We start from the raw sequence: 19,636 nt of genomic DNA, 5'->3' as shown, positions 1-19,636 counted from the left end.
AGTAATTCAGAGAACCGGTAAATACCACCTCTGACTGGGAGCAAATGGGGATTTTGCAGTAACCTTCCCCTGGAGTGGGGAGGGAATGGAGATTTTACAGTACCCTTCCCCTGGAGTGGGGAGGGAATGGAGATTTTACAGTATCCTTCCCCTGCCACGCCCACCAAGCCATGCCATGCCCACCAAGCCACAGAACCAGTAGTAAAAAAATTTGAATCCCACTACTGCTTAACACTACCTGTTGAATCAAATCTTGGTTCCTGAAGTGGAAAAAAAACATTTTCATACAGTTACTGCCCCCATATTTTATTGTGGGATTTTTATAGGCAATTTGTTAAGCAACAGGGAAAAACAGGATGGTAGATTTAAATGGGCATTGACTCAGCAGAGTAATTTTTTTTATTTTATGATACTCCCATTCCTAGTTTTTCCTCCCATCATTAATCCAACTTTACTGAAAATAGCCTTTTTTGCCCTGAAACTTTATTGATTATAAATATAATTGGATATGCATATTCTCTAGGCTTGCATATCAACGAAGTATAATATTAAAATACAAAAATAACAGTAAATCTTTAGAAAGTGTAACATGCAATTTTCCCTTCTGCTAATCAAATATGAAAATTCCTAATTCAAATGATCAAAGTTCTTTAAAAAAAACCAGTCCAGCCTGTTTAAAAAAATATTTTGTGAAATAAAAAGAAAGATACATTCACCTTGCATCTGGCATTTTCTACTGCTTTGCAAATCTTTAATTAAGAACTTACATTTTTGTGATGAAAGAGTTTGGATGATCAAGTATTACTGTTTTAAACTAAAAATGACCATGCACAGTACATTTTAGATGCAGAGTAGTATAGTAATGTGTGGAATATATAGGTAGTTCTTGACTTATGACCACAATTAGGACTGGAATTTCACTCGCTAAGCCATGCAGTTGTTACAGGAGTCATCAGATGAACGGACTTGATTTTATGACCATGTTTAGCATTGTTATTAAGTGAATCTGGCTTCCCCCATTGATTTTGCTTGTTGGATACCAACTGTGAACATTGCAAATTGTAAACATGTAACCACAGGATGTTGTATAGTTGCCTAAATCATGACTAAATCTTGATCATGTGACTATGGGGGCCATAATTTTGAGAGCAGTTTATAAGTCTCTTTTTTCAGCATCATCACAACTCCTAAACATCATTAAATGAATGGTTGTAAGTCGAGGACTAACTGTATTGGCATTTGATGCCTGAAAACAACAGTATCAAAACTGATTTACCGATATCACCCAGAATTTTTAAATAGATCCTTGCATTAATTTTACAAGGCACAACATTCTCCAATGAGTCAGATTCCCTTTCTTGAAAATAAACTGTTTGGTTTCACTGAACAATTCTACTGAATTAATAATTTTCTTTGTCACCTGCGTGACTCATGAAATTCCCAAAAAAAGTTCCTTCAAAAAGAAATATGTTACAATTACCAAAGTTCTTTTTCTGCTAACTAAAAATGTTCCTGTAAAGTATTTGCAGCATCAGGGGAAATGGCCTGAAAAAAAATCAACAAACTTCAGATAATACTTTTAAGTCTGGGATAGAAAAACACTAGAAAATTTACTTTATTTTTAAAAAAAACATATTGAGATCTTACAATATTACCTGCTTACAAGGAGGGCAGCATTTCAACTGATTTTATCACCACTGTCATATCCTAAAACCAGCCTGGGTGAACACACATAGAAATACTGAAATTTCTGGAATGTTTCTATCCATGATTCAATTTATTATTTTCTGAAATTAGAAACTCCTATTATGTTTTAAATGTGGTCTTGGTCTAAGAACTTAAAATGTGTGTTAATGAAAATCTTTAAAAATACCTTTTGTTCCTTCAGTTGCTGTTCACATTTCAGGAGTTCCTCCTTGCTTTTATTTAAACCCTGCTGCATTGTCTTTATATCAGCCACTTTGAACTCTAATTCATTCTGAAGTTGTTTCAGTTCTCTTTCCATTTTTTCTTTCTTTCGTGTCTCCCGTGAAGCCTCATTTTGACGCATCTGGATTTCCTGATGGAGCTATAACAGCACCAAGCACAAAAATTCAAAGAAAAAATCCATGCTACATTAACCTGTTAAAATATCTTAACTAGACTCATTATTTTCTTTTTAAAATATCTTTAGAATTTTATAATGTAACTAGATAAATTGTGATTCACTGGTCAATTCCTTTCAGAAATATTTTCTTACAAGATTTTTCAATGCCTTCAACAATGACAGAACTTTTTTCCATCCGCAGAGCTTGGATGGGCATGGCCTGCGCATGACGCATCCGGCTTGCGGGCCGTCAGTTTGACACCCCTGCTATATATGTATATATATATATATACAGTATATGTATGTATATGTATATATATGTATATATAATAGTATCATATAGTGAGATGGGTGGCAATAAATAAATCATCTGTCTAGAATAGGGAATTATTTCATCTGTTTGGGTAAAGATTATTTACATGGATTATGTATCTAAATTATAATAAACAACAATTGTCTCAAACAGGAGAGGTAAATGCAGTGTCTCTACAGAAATCCACTACCTGCTGCTTCTTTCCTTTGATATGTTCACATACAAACTTCCTTCAGGAAAGGCTTACTGTTCTTAAGAACCATGGTGCAGCCAATGAATCCAAATGAATTCATGACACAAGTGTGCATTTCAAACTTCTCTTTCTTAAATCATTTTTCTCCTTTAAAAAGGCTGATAACAGAAGGAAAGAGGTTCACTACTGGAAATATATATATATAATAGCTGATGCACATCTGAGCATTAAACTTCATGACGAAGTTTAAAAAATCCATGATTATGACTAAAGAAAAATTGAGAAATATGAGAAATATGAGAAAAATTGTGTGCATTACGAAAACACAACTCAAATTACCCTATACCTCAGCCAGAAATCTTTGATTGGAGAATAATAATTAGAAGGAAAACAAAACAAATTATTATAAAGATCATAGTTGTAGAATAATAATACTACTCAACAATCCATATTGGAAAATTTTGTAACTTTTTTTAGATTTGAAATATAAGATTTGAAATATAATTTTAAAAAATTCTGATTACTGCAAATTTGGCCACAAAAAAAAAAAAAGATATTGCCTCCTCCCACATAACTGCCAGAAAAAGAAGTAAGGGAAATGAAACAACAGTTATGAGCTAATAAAATAAAATGCAAAGTCAGAATAGCAATCTAGTCAAAGCAACAATGACTATAACACAATTACACAGACCTGAGCAATAGTAGATTCTGCTTCAAGTTTTGTCTTTTCTGCTTCTTGCTGTTGATCTGCCATATTCGTTACACTCTCACGTAACTTTACAACTTCTGCCAAAAGCTGGTCTCTCTCTTTTGTTACTTCTTCTTTAAATTTTAACAACTCCCGCAAGCTGAAAGAAAACAAATCTCTGTTCTGAATTGAAGTTTCTTAGAAAATAATTAGGTAGCAAAATTTGTTGGCATATTTATGCCACTTTGATTACCCCCACCCCAATTGTTAATTAAATTACATATGTGATACAGTTACTAAAAACATCCATATTGTACAAGGAATAACTTAGTTTCTTCAACGCATCTGGAAATTTTCCTATATCCTCTTTCGACACTACTGTTGAAAACTTGGCCTGTTTATGGAACATGTTAATAATTAGATCAGTTTACTTTCTTTCCTTACACAGTGTAATGTTGATCCCCTTGGTTTCATGGGGAAATAAGGTCAATGAAGCAAGAGAAGTGCTCATTTGAGCAGAAATGGAGAAAACCTCAGAATGAATCTGACTGACCATAAAAAAGGAGGCAGTGAACAATTTATCCATAGTCAGAACAGATTTGTGTTGTTTCTTCTGCACTGTGTTGTGGCAGCAACAATACCACAGGGTTAGGAAACAAGAATAGTTAGTATTTTGCTGTGAACAGCTTCATTTTATGTACATAGGAAGTTTATCACAATTGCTATGATTTGAATTCTACTGTCAGAGTAGGGTATAGTCTCAGTAATGCATTACTTCTCTTTATAGAGGAAAAATTTGATTATTGTCTATTTAATTAATATATCACCCCCTATTTATGGTCTCAAATAGCACAGGTTTAACTTCATTATCCATTCTAGGGATGTAAAATACGAAGTTTTGAATACATAAATCTAAAACAAAGGCAGTATTTACATAATAATATGCATAAATTAATACATATAGCCTCTGTAAGAAGAAGACATCATGGATAACAATCTTTTCTAATCTCTCACAGGCCCAACTTACTTGTGCTCTTGACCCAATGACAATCCAGATCCTTGTTCTACTAATTTAGTTAAGTTCAAAATTTCCTCCTTAAGAGACATGATGGTTTCTTTTGCTTTCTGTTCTTTCTCATATGCTGCATCCACCATTTTCCAAGCTTTTTCAATCTCCTATTGTTGTTAGATAATAACACTTATACATCATATAGTATTTAACTTGAAAATCACAACAATTCTTAACTTCCACTTTAAATAATTTCATATTTAGATTTCCATAATAGCTATAGTAGCAGTAATACTATTCAACATTCCATACAAGGAAATTTTGTAACTTTTTTATTTTTAATTTATTTATGTCAGACTATGAGTTACCTAAAATTCATTGGAACAGAGCTTTTAGGTAGGAGTATGTAATAGCCAAAAATATAAAAACTCTGAATTACACTAGGAAATATTTTAATATATCTCAGCAATTACATACAGGGTTGACTAACAAAGGATGCAAGCAATAACACAGAAGCAATATACCACTAAATATACGACTGAGTTGATTCCTCATCAATTCAGTACAACCAGGAATGGATTTTTATTCTTTTTGGTTTTTTATTCAGTTGTTTTTTGGTCTGTTTAAGAGACAGATGAAAACAAGGTCATCCTATAATTATGGCCTTATGCTACATTGCCTGCTATGCCTCACAGCTCTATTTCACTATCCACCTTGAGGGAAAGCATCTTGAGAATAACATTATAAAGAAAAAAAGAGAGACTTGATGACCAGATAAAAGAGTAAAACAGCTCACAACATCTGTTTTAATGATTCTATGGTAAGATAAAGTCTTAATTTTTTTCAAAGGTTTATTCATTGAACATCCCCAGGAAGTGATAAGAAATAATGAATGACTGATTATGGTTGAATATATGAATGTTTTTAATAATCAGTTGGTGTCTAATTTGGGCAGATGAAAAACAGATCAAAGGAACTCCTGACAATTCAATGCCACACCAAACTTGCTTGGAATCTGCAAATACTTAGGATAAAGGGTTTGGGGGGGACCTACTGTGTTTACAGTATCTTCAGGATGCTTCACAAATGAAATAAACAGTGAACTAGCAGAACTCCATAAATCTTCACATTGGTGTTTTTAATGCAAAATCCTTATTTAAAGTATCCCATTTTTTATTATCTTTAACTCAGTATCATAGTGGATTCTGTAAATTGAATGTATTTTACTCGTATTTTTATTTTATTTATCAATTTTTTAAAACCACCCATCTCCCCCAAGTAAAAAAATCTAAATATAAACCTGTATATGAAATTTGCAATTTAAAAAGGCAAGTATGGATTAAAAATTAATATTAAAAGTTAATTAAAAGGCAGGGGGCTTTTATGAAGCTAACCAGCCCCATGGCTATATGCTCTTCTATGAGCCCCAAGTAAGGCCATGACCAGGTGGGATGGGCTGATATAATGGGAGGAAGATGGTTCTATGGATAACCTGGCCCATGCCATGTAAGGCTTTGAAGATCATAATCAACAACTTGAATTAGAACCAGAAGCAAACTGGCACCCAATGCAGCTCATGCAGTAAAGGTATTATATGTGCCATTCTTTAGATGCCCAAGATTGTCCATGCAGCCATATTCTGTACCAGCTGAAACTTCTGTATTCTTTTCAAGAATAGGCTTATGTGGAACACACTGCTATAATTCAACCAAGGCACAAGTGACTCCCTATCTGCTTATTCTCATGTGCACTTTTGTATTTCCTGCTTCTGAACATTGTTGGTTGGTGTTTAGTCAATGTGTTTAGGTTACCATTACAACTCTGGTCAACTAACATAGGATTCAGTTCAAAATATAGTTCAAAAGAATGAAACATGATATATAAAAAGTATGGCATGACTAAGGCCAACTCACAATCAATCAATTTTAAACTGTTACAGGCAGGTTCATCCAGTACCCAGGCCAAATGTTTGGAAGAATTATCACAGCATTACTGGTAGCCCTTGATTAATGATGGTATCTGGGACCAACAATTCCATCATTAATTGTGACATTCCCTGTTGCCTTTATCAGGCAAATCCCATATCGTTGCAATGTCCCATAGACATGTCATTGCCTTTTGTGACCTCCTGCCAGCTTCCCCATTGACTTTTTTTGTCGGAAGCCAGCAGAAAAAGTCACAAAGGGCAATTACATGACCATGAAAAGCTGAGTTGGCCAGAACTATTACAGAACATAAATCTCTCTTGTTCAGTACCATAATAACTTTGTTTGTTTAGTAGATTAATAAATAAGCTTTTGAATGTTGTCAACAAGTGGTCATTCAACAAAGAAATCTATAATCACACAGGTATCAGATAATTTACCAAGAGGATCACCTTTGATTCTGACTTAAAGCCAAATTCAGGAAATGATATTTACAACTAAGTTCTTTCAAGGCAATTTTTTCCCCATATCAGGTTGGACTAGTAGACCTATGAAGATCGAAGCCAAAGCTAGCAGGGAATGATAAATCTGAGGAAATATATTCAAATTACAGCTAATGTGGAGAATGTTTTCTGATTTTATTTTTTCCTGGAATTTCAACCATTTCAGACATCTAAAGCAATGGTCCATCACACTGCTTCAGAATCACAATCTTGGACAACAGAACCAAAATATATTTTTAATAGTGCTTTGGAATGAGCACCGCAAATTATTGCTCTGATTTTAATATCTACATTCTCTTATACATAATGTAACTGAATTAAATATTCAGTTAACATGCATAAGCTGAGATCAGTAAGGTGGGTCTCAGTTCTAATATCAACTATTAGATAGCATCATTTTAGAAGAACCGAAAACCATATAAATACATTTTACAAATTTGTTCTCACCATTGAAAACAATATTGTTTGATACATTGCTCTATATTTGTTAATGAAGATCATGTTTTACTTTACCCTTTTCAATGATGTTATTGTTGTCTGATCATCCTGAGAGAGCTTTAGAGCAGTAGCCACTTTAGCCGAATTCACCACAATCTCTGCATTCAGTTCCCTGCATTTTGCCATGAGACGCTTTTCATTCTCATAGGACTTTTTTAGCACTGCATGGAGCTTCTCGTATTCCACACGAAATTTCTCCAGGCTTTGATCTCCTGTAAGTTCACTGATGACTTCTTGGAAATCTTTCTCCAAAGCTTCAAAGACATTTTCTTCTATTACAGGCTTATCATATTTTTCCTGTGTGAGAGGAAAGCAAAACTATTATATCCTAACCAAAAATATCTTGATCTGAATGGTGGCACATTAGGGATTATGTATCCTCTGTGATTATGGAAATTCTGCTCTAATCCTGTTTTAAATTTTTTGTTTTAAACTTTTGCCTTTAAATAAATATTTGGAATATCATATAAGTATATGTAATAAAGTTCTACAATTAAGCAAACCATCCCATATATGCCCAGTAGGCATATATCTTTTTGATCTAATTTTATATCTATTCATCTTGGTACATAAAATCATATATTTCATGAAGGTCCTATTTTTACTATGTAATTATTTCTTCAACAGTTAATGAGAGGTAAATGCAGAGAGATACATACTTGCTCTAGATGTAAATAATATTCCGGCTCTGACGACACCATTTATAGTTCTACTAAATTTGTTCATTCTAAAATAAGACCAAATTGATTCTAATGATTACATCATTCTCTTCTATGTCTTGAATGAATTCTTCATTCTTCCCTCTTATTTTATTCTTATAAATTTAGATATGAACAAAATTGTTCATGTTGTAGCTTTGTATCTGTACTGAATTTATAGCCCACAATAAAACTATTTTTATTCTTAAAGCTTGAAGCTTAATGGTATTTTGTTTATGATATACTATTTCGTGACAGAGTAATATGAAGGAAATCAAGCTGAAGTAAAGTTTTCTGTGGGCTAAGCAAAGTAGTACGATTGTTTTTGTTTTATTTTTCCAGACTGAATTCATGCCAAGCCCAGTTATTCAGATCATAAAACATGCTTTAGAGTCCCCAGGTTAGCCCAGAGTATCAAAAAGAACAGACTGAAGCTAAATGAGTGGCAGAAGGAAAGTTTATAACATAGAACAGTTGCTGCAAAAAGCAAAAGAAAATGGGTTAATCTAAAAAAATCCCTGAAGAAAGAGCACAAACTCAGACAAAAGAAGTGAGGGGAAAATAGGAAGCGGGAGGAAAAGAATGGAGAAATGAAAGAAAAAATACACTGGATTAAAAACAACATTCAGGAATGACTTTTGAGCCAGAGAGATAGGAGACAGGGGTGTAGGAAGAAAAAGAAACAATAATAATAAAGAACAAAAAGGAAAGAAACTGTGAGCAATTAACTGAATGAGGAAGACCTAGTATACCGAATACAGAGAGAGAGAGAGAGAGAGAGAGAGAGAGAGAGAGAGAGAGAGAGAGAGAGAGAGGGAAAGAAAGAAAGAAAGAAAGAAAGAAAGAAAGAAAGAAAGAAAGAAAGAAAGAAAGAAAGAAAGAAGAGGAGGAAAGAAAATCATAAATAGGTGCATTTCTAAACCAGTGATGTCCACAGGGGGCATCAAAAAAGAAAATATGTGTATCTTCAGCATAATCAAAGCTCTGCCCATTTTGTGTGTGCAATACACATACACTGCTGCAACCATCATCTTGACTATTTTGCTCGCCCATGCACATGCCACTGCTCTAAACTAGTTTTAAACATTTTCCATTGTGGAAGGACAATATGAAAGAATGTAGCATGGTTAAAGAAAAAGTCATAAATGTATATAGCAAAAGCATTACAATGGGTGAAAAGAGAAATTTGGAAATAACCAAAGGCCATAGAAAGAGCAAACAGTCTGGTGCACTCTAAATATTTTGGATCGTGAACCATTCTGGTCCAGGCTGATGGAACTTGAAAACATCTGAAGGACTAAAAATATAACAAGTTATAAAATACAAAAAGAATAGAAAGCAATGATTAAAGGGCATTCAGAAAAGAATAGAGCATGAAATCTATAAGGATAAGTAATGCTTATCGACTTTATCCCAACAAAATCATTTCCTGATAATATCCTATTTTCTTCCTTTGGCCCCAGAAGATTGACCTCATCTACTCCCCAAACTATGACCAAAATAGTCTTAAGGTCTTATTAGTTGTATTCATGTAAAAATAATGTTTTTCTTTAATTTTATCTCACCATAACTTAGGGTTTCCAAAATTTAGAATGTTTTGTCATTCATTATTTTGAAGTTAGATTAGTTGACCTGTGACAGTTTTGGTCAGCGATACACATGATCTAGGCTGCAGCATAAACAGAGGTATGCTTTGCAAGTGAATGGGAAGTGTGCACATGACTCATATTCTATTGCCAATTTTCTTTATTTGTCAGTTTCCATCACTGTTCCAGGAAATGAGATGTTGCCCACCAGCTAGTCAATTTCAGCATATTCTAATATAGTTCCATTCTTGTTCTACAGTGTGGCAAGGTCTATTTCCTATTTCTCTGTAACTATTTCCGCCTTGAAGCTTTTCCCAAATGTTTATTTCATATCATTTTCATTTGGGAGATGGTCAAATAAGGTATAGGAGGAGGGACAGACAAATAACTAATGTAGAGAAAGCAGAAAAGTGAAAAACAACTAATATTTGTTGCAGTCCTCAGACTGGTGAAATCTGGTAGTGACAAATTGGAAAAAAGTAACAAAACTAGAGGGGAAAACCAGATACCTTGCCAGATGATACCACTTTGAATGACTCAGAAGAAACATAAAAATGGCAAGATACAGACCAATGAGGCAGTAAGTTTAATGTTTGTATTCTTTTGTACAGTTTGTAGGATTCAGTAGTAGGAAGGAGCCTTACAAAAAAAAATTCTCAGGGAATCTTATTTCCACTTCTTGGTGGAAATTATACTCTTAAGTATCAGGTTGAATCAACTTTTATTGGAAAAAATATTTATCAATGGGGTTTCTAGCATATGACACTGGTCAAGAGAAAATAACAGGAAGTACTGGGTGGGAGGAGACCCAATAATGCACAGATAAAAAATAATAATACTTATTCTGGGACAATAACAGAAAATAAAATACTATCTGTAATATGAGAAATAACTTCATTCTAAATTATCCATTTAGAATATTTGATTTACATGAACAATATTGTGGAGATTTTGACTTGCCCGCCCCTGAATACTGGGAAGATTGTGAGATTCAAGAAAATAGATCATAACTTTGCAAATTAAAATAAATGGAACTTTATTTATTCCATTTCTGTAGCTACCCATCTTAATCCAATTGACTCCAATTAGTCATGACTATCTTTTCGATAGGTCTATTGCAAGCTTGACCCAATCCAAGACTATTAGCGGCTTGAGAGTGGGGTGGGGGAGGAATCTAGGTAGTCCTTTACTTACAACAATTGAGCCCAAAAATTATGTTGTGATGCAAGACATTTGTTAAGTGGGTTTTGCCCTATTTTACAACCTTTCTTGCCCCAGTTGTTAAGTGAATCACTGCGGTTGATAAGTTAGTAACCCGGTTGTTAAGTGAATCTGGCTTCCCCATTGCCTTTGCCTTCAGAAGGTGATCACATGACCGTGGGACACTTGCAACGGTCATAAATACGAATAGGTTTGCCAAGCACCTCAATTTTGATCACGCGATCATGTGGATGTGTTAAGGTCCTAACTGTGAAAAATGGTCATAAGTCGCTTTTTTCAGTGCCTTTGTAATTTTGAACGGTCACTAAACGAACTCTCGTTGTAACTCGAGGACAACCTGTACATTTTTCAAATGCAAGTGAATCCACACTGTGATGTAAAAGATGATGCAATTTACAAGGGAAAACGATCGTCCTTCCATGGGCTGAGCAGCACAAGGCAACCGCTGGGGTATCCAAGGATACACAAGGCTTCATTTCCTTCCATGGGTGGGTCCCTTATTCAAGAGGGCGAGATCTGGGGGAGGCGACGTCGAGCGATCTAAAAAGCGTCAGCGTGGGGAAAGGGGGAGTCTCACTCTGCTGATAGGAAAGATACGGGAAAATAAACGGAGGGGGTTGCATTGCCTAGACGGGAGGCTCACCTCAGCCATGTCTGCAGGGAGGGGGCGATAGGCAGCCCCGGCGCCCGAGAGGGAGAAGAAAGAGTACGGAGTTCCCCCCACTGGCTGAACCGGGCGGAAAGCCTGAATCTCCCGGCTGGGTCTCCGCAGCTGTGTACGCGGCCGCGCTCTTGTCTCTTAGCAACCTCCCCTTCCCTCTCTCCTTTCCTTCCAGCGCCCCCTGGTGGGACACGTCAGGGATAGTTTACGCTCGGCTTGTGGAAGGAAGGCGGGAAAGGAAGGGTGGCGCTGGGCCGCTTTTCTCCAGCAGGGATGAAGCGGCTGGTTGTTCTTCACGTGCCCCCCAACCCCGTTTAGGCTTTCCTCTTTTTCCTTTGTTTCCTGCTTCATGCTCGGAACCGGCGTTTGGTTTTCTAATGTGGTCTGCTGCCCCTAGGATTGGGGAAGGGAGGCGTTTTAAGAAAACGCTCGAATAAAACACATCCTATTAGGCAAAAGGCGCCGCGGCTATCAAAAGAATTGTTGCTTTATCTCCACGGTTTCTAGGCAGAGAGGGGCCCGAACCTGCAAGTTCCTCCCTTATAAAAGTGGAGGGAGGCAACCGCATGTCCGTGCAAAATTAAAAAGTACCTGGTTCACATCGATTCAGCATCAAACAATCCGGAAACTTTACAAGCGATGTAGGTCGCTTGTATGAAATCTTATCTGGGAAGATAAGAAGGGATCGCAAGGGATCGACAGCATGCATTTGGCAGCTCATCAGCCTCGTTGGGCTGGAGAGTTTACAGGTGTTTTCCATTCTCTTTCCGGCATCCGGGTTTTAAGGCTACTTAAAGGTAGTTAAGGACCTTCATTATTAGCAGCCGTTGATATCCTGATTCTCTGCGAACCCGTTTATTTTCCATTTTAATTTTATTTCTAAATTGACCGTTATCACCATGGTTTACAATAAATGCCACCGTTTAATTACCTTCTATGTCATAAAGCATTTCTTTTTGTCAATCTTGACCTTCCTAGCACTTAGTTTCAAGAGATAATCATGAGTTCTAACACTGAAGATGGGGGGGGGGGTTTGATATCCATTTTATTTATTGCCCGCCTGATTTTACACATTTCTATCATGTCTTCTGTGTACTTTCTTACATTCCAAGTTAAAAGAACTTAGTTGCTGTATTTTTTTACTTGTAGGAAGGTTCTTCATTCCTCTAATCAATGTAGTTGGGGTTTTGTTTTTTGTTTTTTTGCATCTTTTGTAGCTCTTTATCCTCTAAGATGTAATGATCAGATGTCAAATCATTAAATGGGGAAAAATAGCAAATTATATTCACATAGGTTAAGAGGTTTTTTCTTCCCATCATATTTTATTAAGATAAACTTCTGAAGCCTTAGAGCAAATTAAGTTTCAGAATAAGATAAGGGACATGCAAGGAATCCTAAGCAGTAAATAAATATCTTAGGTCTAGTGAGGAATTTCCCTTGAAGGAGGACAAATTGCGAGGAAGGAAAAAAACATTTTGGGGTGAATGAAATTAGGAAAAAACATAGGACCCAATATCACCCTTAGTCTTTGAAAAAAAATTAATTCCGTTTTAATGGGCTTATATTTAAGAGTAGAGCATAACTGGTTTCTGGAATAGGTTCTAATTAACATTTGTGAACTATTGCATACCTTATGATTATAAACGTTATAACCACCAGAATCTTCGTTTATTTCATATATTCTTTCATTTTTCATTTTTAAAAGAACATTTTTAAAATATTTTTCCCTCTTTTGTACTTTATAAAATTAAATCCAGTGGAAGTAATTTTACTGAAATCCAAAAGACTCAAGAGCTTATTCAATGAAAAGAAACTTTTTTATTTATATTTATTTATACAATTTATAGGCAGATTCCCAACTACTTGCTTGATCTTTTCTTCTTTCAGTGATTACGTCTGTGCAGAGGTTTCTTGCAATATTTATTATCTTGTATACTTATGAATCTGCTGGTTTAAATAATGGATATATTAAAAAACCAAGTCTATAGTCATAAATTTGTGCAGGCTTCTGCTGATTTTATGTAGGTGACATAAGTTCTGTACTGAAATCAACATCTTATCCTGCTTCATCTGAAAAGAAAATATAGGGAAATCATGGAAGCACTGTTATTACCTTACAACAAGGTTATCAAACTTGCAGCATCACGTGATGTATCGCGACTTTTCCCCACTTCACTAAATCGAGGATGGGCATGACCAACATGTGACGCATCTGGCCCGCAGGCTGCAAGTTTAACAGCCCTGCCTTACAATGTCATCACTCAATTAGTATCAATCTGAGGCAGGCTTCTCAATTCTCAACATCCCATTAGATGTTATAACTATCATTCCCCAAATTAGCAGCCAAAATGGCCATTCCGGAAGTTATACCAGTGGTGGGTTGCCCCCGGTTCGCACTGGTTCTATAGAACCGGTAATAAAACCATTGGGAGGCTCTGCCCACTGATCCTGATATCATCAAAATGCTTTGTGCATGCGCAGAAGAGCGCGCAAGCAAAGAGCGTGTGCACATGCCCCAGTTGCGAACCAGTAGCAAAGGTAAGTAGAACCCACCCCTGAGTTATACCATATAAATCTGAGAGCTGTCCAGTTAGATAAAGATGGTATGGAAAGAATAATTCTTGCGTCAGACTAAAACAAGAATATATACACGTAAAAGAGATAGTACAACCATTGCTTATGATGAGATTTATTTTTCTGCATTTCTGCACTAATCAAGCCTAGAATACAACTTTTCTGAGAAGTTTGAACTCTAGGAGTATTAAAATGAAGTAAACCTTTATGTCCAGCATAAAATGAAGCATGTAGACACATTGTGCATGCTGTGAAGCCTCAAGAAATAAACTACTACATGGTTAGTGTATCATAAATAATATCTCAAATATTAATACTTTATAGCACCAATGTGGCCAATAAAATTCAGAAGATACATCTATAAGCTTTAAACTAAACATATAAGATCTAACTTATGTGACAATGTTGAAATAACCACCAGGCAAGAAGCTTCATTGGCCATTTCCCAGATATAAACAATGAAATACAGAAAACTTCACCCTAATTTCATCTGCATATAAATCATTTGCAGGAAATTATTCCCTTGTTAGCCATATTATAATAAAGACATGCACTAGGTGGCACTATGTAACCATTAAATGATAGCAATTATGCTTAACTTTTACCTTGTTTTTTTTCCTCACTCTTTCATACTAATATCATCCCAGATGAAGATGATTTTCTTTATATAAATTGTTCTCCATCTTATTATTTTTGAGCTTGTTTAATCTGTACATCTTCATGTACACAAAGCTGCAAACTGATGGCGAAATGGGGGTCTGTATTATAACACCATGATGGTGGGTGCTTTCAGGGGAAGAGTTCCCAGTTTTGCCTGCTGAAGGTATTCTTCTATTTTAATTTCTTTAATAATTTGTGTATGTGCAGTGTGACCAGAAACAGAAAAAAGTAATTAAAAGGGACAACAAGTAGAAGTCATCATCAGGAACCTTAGTATAGGCATGATGTCTATATGCATCTTTACAAATACCTTCAGATTATGCAAACATAGAAATTTAGAATAACTTTATTGTACACTAACCAGCATATATTAAAATGAAATTTTGTTGCATACAGCTCTCAAAGAGTCACTACTTCCAATAATCACTAGATAAACATGACAAAATAAATAAATAATTGATGCATTTAACCACATACCGACATATATTATATGACATAAAGAAACAACATGGCAATGATATCACTTTATTTTTAATAGAATTGTTTCACTGAAGTGAAAGGGAAAGGCTCCCAACAGTGGAATCAAATAAATATAATACATTTTGGAAAAGCATGAGATAAAGCTTTTGAAGGGAAAAATATGAATATAAATAAATATTGTGTCATTGTAAGGAAAAAAAAATCAGTCTCAGGAGAGCCTTCAACAACAACAGCTGCTTATTCAAAGAGAAAACTACAAAGATTTACAAAATATTGCAGCATTTTCTCTGAATCTGCAGGATGGACAATTTCACTCTGAGTTTTCTATTGTTACTCCATTCTCTCCAGTGGATCTGAGGAGGCTTTGAAAGTCTACACAGTAGTCCTTGACGCTGTGAAGGACAAACACAGGAAAGCAACTAGGGAGAGGTGGTCACTGACAGGACCACAACTTTTTGCATGTCTTCTTTGGCTCACTAAAAAGAACACTGGTCGACTTTTCAGCAGCATCAGAAGGGTTCAGGGGGCAAAAATGCTGGCTTTGTAAAAGCACCCAAGGTTCTTTCGAGGACAACAGTTAGTGAAAAGAGGTGGAAAGCTTGGGCTTTAGTGAACAAATAAATGTTCATGCAATTTACTATGTATGAAATTCTCAAATAGAGTGATAAACTGTATATATCTGGCTGTGTTCCTAGGCTTGGAGCTGAAATGTCAATTGGAGCCTGAAAATTGGTTGTATTGAAATATTTGGATTGTATTCATACTAACAGTTGGTTTGTTGTTGTTTTTTTCTCAGCTGTCAATTGATTATTTTGGTTTTTGTTGTTTTTGCTGGGTCTTTTATTATTGTTGTTGTTTGTTTGAGATAGATAGCCCTAGGAATTGAATACATACATAAATATTGCTGAAATCAAGATGAACTTTTACTGTAAGAAAATGAACACACTGGAATAGTTGAGGTCTTCTTCCAAAGCCCAGCCACTGCAAGGAACATTTTCATGCTGCAACTTGTTATCATCCTCAGCTTCTCCATCTTCTTCTGACTAATATTCTTCAGTAGCCAACAAGAGAATATGAAAAACCACATGTATCTACCAGCATTACTCTGTTGCTCCCTTCCTTGTTCCATCTTCACTGCCTTTTCTCTTTCTAGTGAGGAAAAATAGGTTAGGCAAGCAATCAACATTGACTGGGAATGGTGATACTGCCATCCTTGGAACAGCTGGGAAGGATTGGGGCAGGGGAAAATGGCAGTAAGTCGCTGTGCCTCCTGGCTATAGGAAGGCAGAAATCTGCAGTCTGAATGAGGTAGGACGTCCCATCCATGAGAAATAATTCCACAAATCCAAAGGAAGCTCTGAAAAGTTGTCTTTGCAACATTTCCCTCCAATGTGATAGTAACTGACTTAGCTCTCCAAGCAGCATCATACAACGTTGTGGAGAGTGACACAGCTTTCACATACAGAGGAGGCCAGTTAAAAAAAAAAATAAAGCCATCGAAGTCAAGAGTCTTCCAGAAAATAGTTAGATCGTAGAATAATTAGCCCTTAATAATATGACACAAAGATATGTTTGTACTGTAATTTTCTCTTCTTTTAGAATAATCTCTGAGATTATTTTGCCCATGGTGCAAAAGTATATCACTACTCCAGGGAGCCAATTAGCCACCCATTGCATAGTTAATTGAGCCAGCTGCATGCAAACCCACTCAAAACTATGGCCTTAGGCACATGCAACAATGTAATTGCACAAGTGTGTAATTAATTTGTGTATTTTTTTTCTTCTGCTCAATCATGTCTGATTCTCACAGACTTTTGTCAGTCAGAACCATTCCACCGAGTGCTGTCCCTATTCACAGAACTGCTCACAGGAACATCTAGTCTACCATTAGTCCACACCTGGAAGTCTTGATCTGAAATTATTTTTAAAAGGGTTCTTTATGGTTTGATATAAGGTTCTCCCATCTGCATCTATACAAGGTAAATTTTAAAAAATCCCTGGACAAGAGAACATGATTATATTCTGAGAGGATTAAAACAAATAATATTTTATTATACTTTCTTTTCCACAAGACTTGATAAAAATACATTAATCCTCTACCCAGACAAAGAATGAATTTTCTACCATTCTGCTCCTTTCAGATGTAAAATATCACAAAGATTTCAGGATAACTAGCTTCAGAGTAGCTGCTATGAAAACACAAGATCATTCAATCTGAATGTGACAAGCTCTTGCTGGACTTTACAATGTTTGGAAAGTAGTGTTTGATCTTTGATTGTAAATAAAAGTTTATGTATGGAGTATACAACTTCAAACCAGAGCTCTTATGTTATCTCCAAATCCCAAATATATAGCCATACCAACCTCTCCCAAAAAAATGGCAGCTAAACTGTAATTGTTAATGTGCAGAAGAAAAATATTAGATGAGAATCAGTGTCGTTTGAAAGAATTGCTTATAATTATACTTACGGTAGATTAAATATTCTTATTTGGCTTCATTTTCCTAATATGTCATTCAAAAATAAATCATAAACCTTAGCTAAAATGTAATGTGCAAAGGGAAGACAAACAGTAAGGCTTGGCCCAAAAATAAATTCTAAATAGTTAAGTACTTCATTCTTTAAGTTATAGAAACTGGGTTATATGTAAATATGCTGCCTTCCCTCACACTACAGTTCAGGATGGGAAAATAGTGCATTGTTACCTACCTGTTGCTTTGAAAGAAAACACATAAAGCAATCTTTCTATATATTCTGTTGTTCGTTCTGCAAATTAGAAGTGTCCTGATTTATATTTCTATTCCACAATACTTCAGGCTACAGGTCAGGATGATCTACTAAAATGGCCTATGTGATTTGTTTCCAATCAGGGAGACTCAGGTTCACAGAAACTCACTGGATGACTTTGGGTCAGTCAAATAGGAGGAAAGAATTTATATGCACTACATTCCCTGAGTTCTTGTGCAATAGATGGAATATTTTAATTAAAGGCTTTGCACACCTATTCACTCATACAGTATATTGCACTCGACCCAAACGTTTTAGTTTCCTATCCTGTTATAGAAATAGTCACTTGTTTGAATTTGGATGCCTCAGTAAATCAAAAAGCTTTGCTAAATTTAGCATATAATGGTAAATCAATTATTGGCATGCACACACACATTTACTAAGCTTTTGAAGTTACTATTTGTAAGTACAACCTTTTCCTCAACATCAGTACACAAATATATATTCAAAAACAAGACATTTCACTGATTCCATATGTAGACGTGTTGCTCTCTCAACAGAGAACAGCTTTGAAAAATATATTTATAAAACATGATTCAGAGAATAAACCTCTGTCTTTGATGTTTTTTATCCCTATCATATACTATATTCAGATAACACCCATCTACATACAGGTATACTATACACACAGTTCTATGTTGGGAAGACACATGAGTGTTTTGTAATAGGTTTTGATTGCTTGTTTTCCCTTTGCAAAACTCTGACAAGGGATCCTTATGTAAGCAAAACATTGCCAACCAAATGGAAGGCCCAACAACCTCTTTTCAGGTCACCAATTTCTTATTGGAGAGTATTGTAGGACAATCTACCATGGTGAAGTTATTCTAGACATTTGGTAAAGTTGTTCAGATTCATTCGAACTTGGCAAAAGCATAACCTTGGTTGGTTGGCTAATAATGTAATCCTTTTAGTCCTAAGGAAGTACACAAGATCTTCAGAACTGCTAACCCAGCCCTATTCACTGGTGAAGACTGCCCAACAGGTTTGTTTTGCTTTATGTGGTAGTATCTGCTTCCGTGAGGGTTCAAACAGGGGGGGAGGGGCTCTGTTGGCCTTGAAGGAGATGGTGGTGTGTCGCTTTTTCAAAAGGCTACCACTGAACCTAACAATTCTAGATTGTTTTCATCCAGTTTCCAACCTCCCATTTTTGAAGAAAGATGATAAGAAGGTGATCAGTTACAAGTTCTGGAAATAATGGATTACCCAGACTTTTCAGGGTAATTCACATTCTCAGTTGGAATTCACATCAGCATACAGTATTGAAATACTTTGCTCGTGCTTATCAATGACTTATGGCAAGGCCAGGATGGGAATAATACAACCTTCCTGACTCTCCTTGATCTCTCAGTGGCTTTTTTCATATTATTGTAGTATTTTTCTGGACTGGCTGCAGGGAGTGGGTTATGGTGTTGCAGTAGCTCTCCTTTCTTTATAGTCAGCTCCTGTTGGTGTTGGTATTGGGTAAGAGATCAGATCCAAAGCCTTATGTCTGTGGAGCATCACAATATGATAGATAGATAGATAGATAGATAGATAGATAGATAGATAGGTAGGTAGGTAGGTAGGTAGGTAGGTAGGTAAAAAATTGTAGAGGTATGGTAAGGCAAGAGCCTTGGTGGCACAGCAGACTAAAGTGCTGTTAAATAGCACCAGCTGCCTGCAATTACTGCAAGTTCAAATCTCACCAGGCTCAAGGTTGACTCAGCCTTCCCTCCTTTCGAGGTAGGTAAAATGAGGACCCGGATTGTGGGGACA

The 19,636-nt window shown here is 35.8% G+C and overlaps 1 protein-coding gene across 1 annotated transcript in view; it reads right to left on the bottom strand.

The window, feature by feature from the left end:
* CFAP58 (cilia and flagella associated protein 58) overlaps nucleotides 1-11,564 on the bottom strand; it is a 58,162-nt gene extending 46,598 nt beyond the window's left edge. The window contains exons 1-5 of the mRNA XM_034440054.3: nucleotides 11,364-11,564; nucleotides 7,231-7,512; nucleotides 4,308-4,456; nucleotides 3,284-3,440; nucleotides 1,874-2,068 (exon numbers count right to left, since the gene is read on the bottom strand). Of these exons, the coding sequence (XP_034295945.1) occupies nucleotides 1,874-2,068; nucleotides 3,284-3,440; nucleotides 4,308-4,456; nucleotides 7,231-7,512; nucleotides 11,364-11,372 (792 nt within the window). The 5' untranslated portion in view covers nucleotides 11,373-11,564. The remainder of the gene's footprint in view (nucleotides 1-1,873; nucleotides 2,069-3,283; nucleotides 3,441-4,307; nucleotides 4,457-7,230; nucleotides 7,513-11,363) is intronic.
* Between the last annotated feature and the right edge of the window lie 8,072 nt (nucleotides 11,565-19,636).

The sequence above is a fragment of the Pantherophis guttatus genome, chromosome 6, assembly GCF_059756535.1.
Source record: "Pantherophis guttatus breed Tessera chromosome 6, ASM5975653v1, whole genome shotgun sequence".
Taxonomy (NCBI): Eukaryota; Metazoa; Chordata; class Lepidosauria; order Squamata; family Colubridae; genus Pantherophis; species Pantherophis guttatus.
Note: the sequence above shows the minus strand (reverse complement) of the source record. Positions and strands in the feature narration are given on the sequence as shown.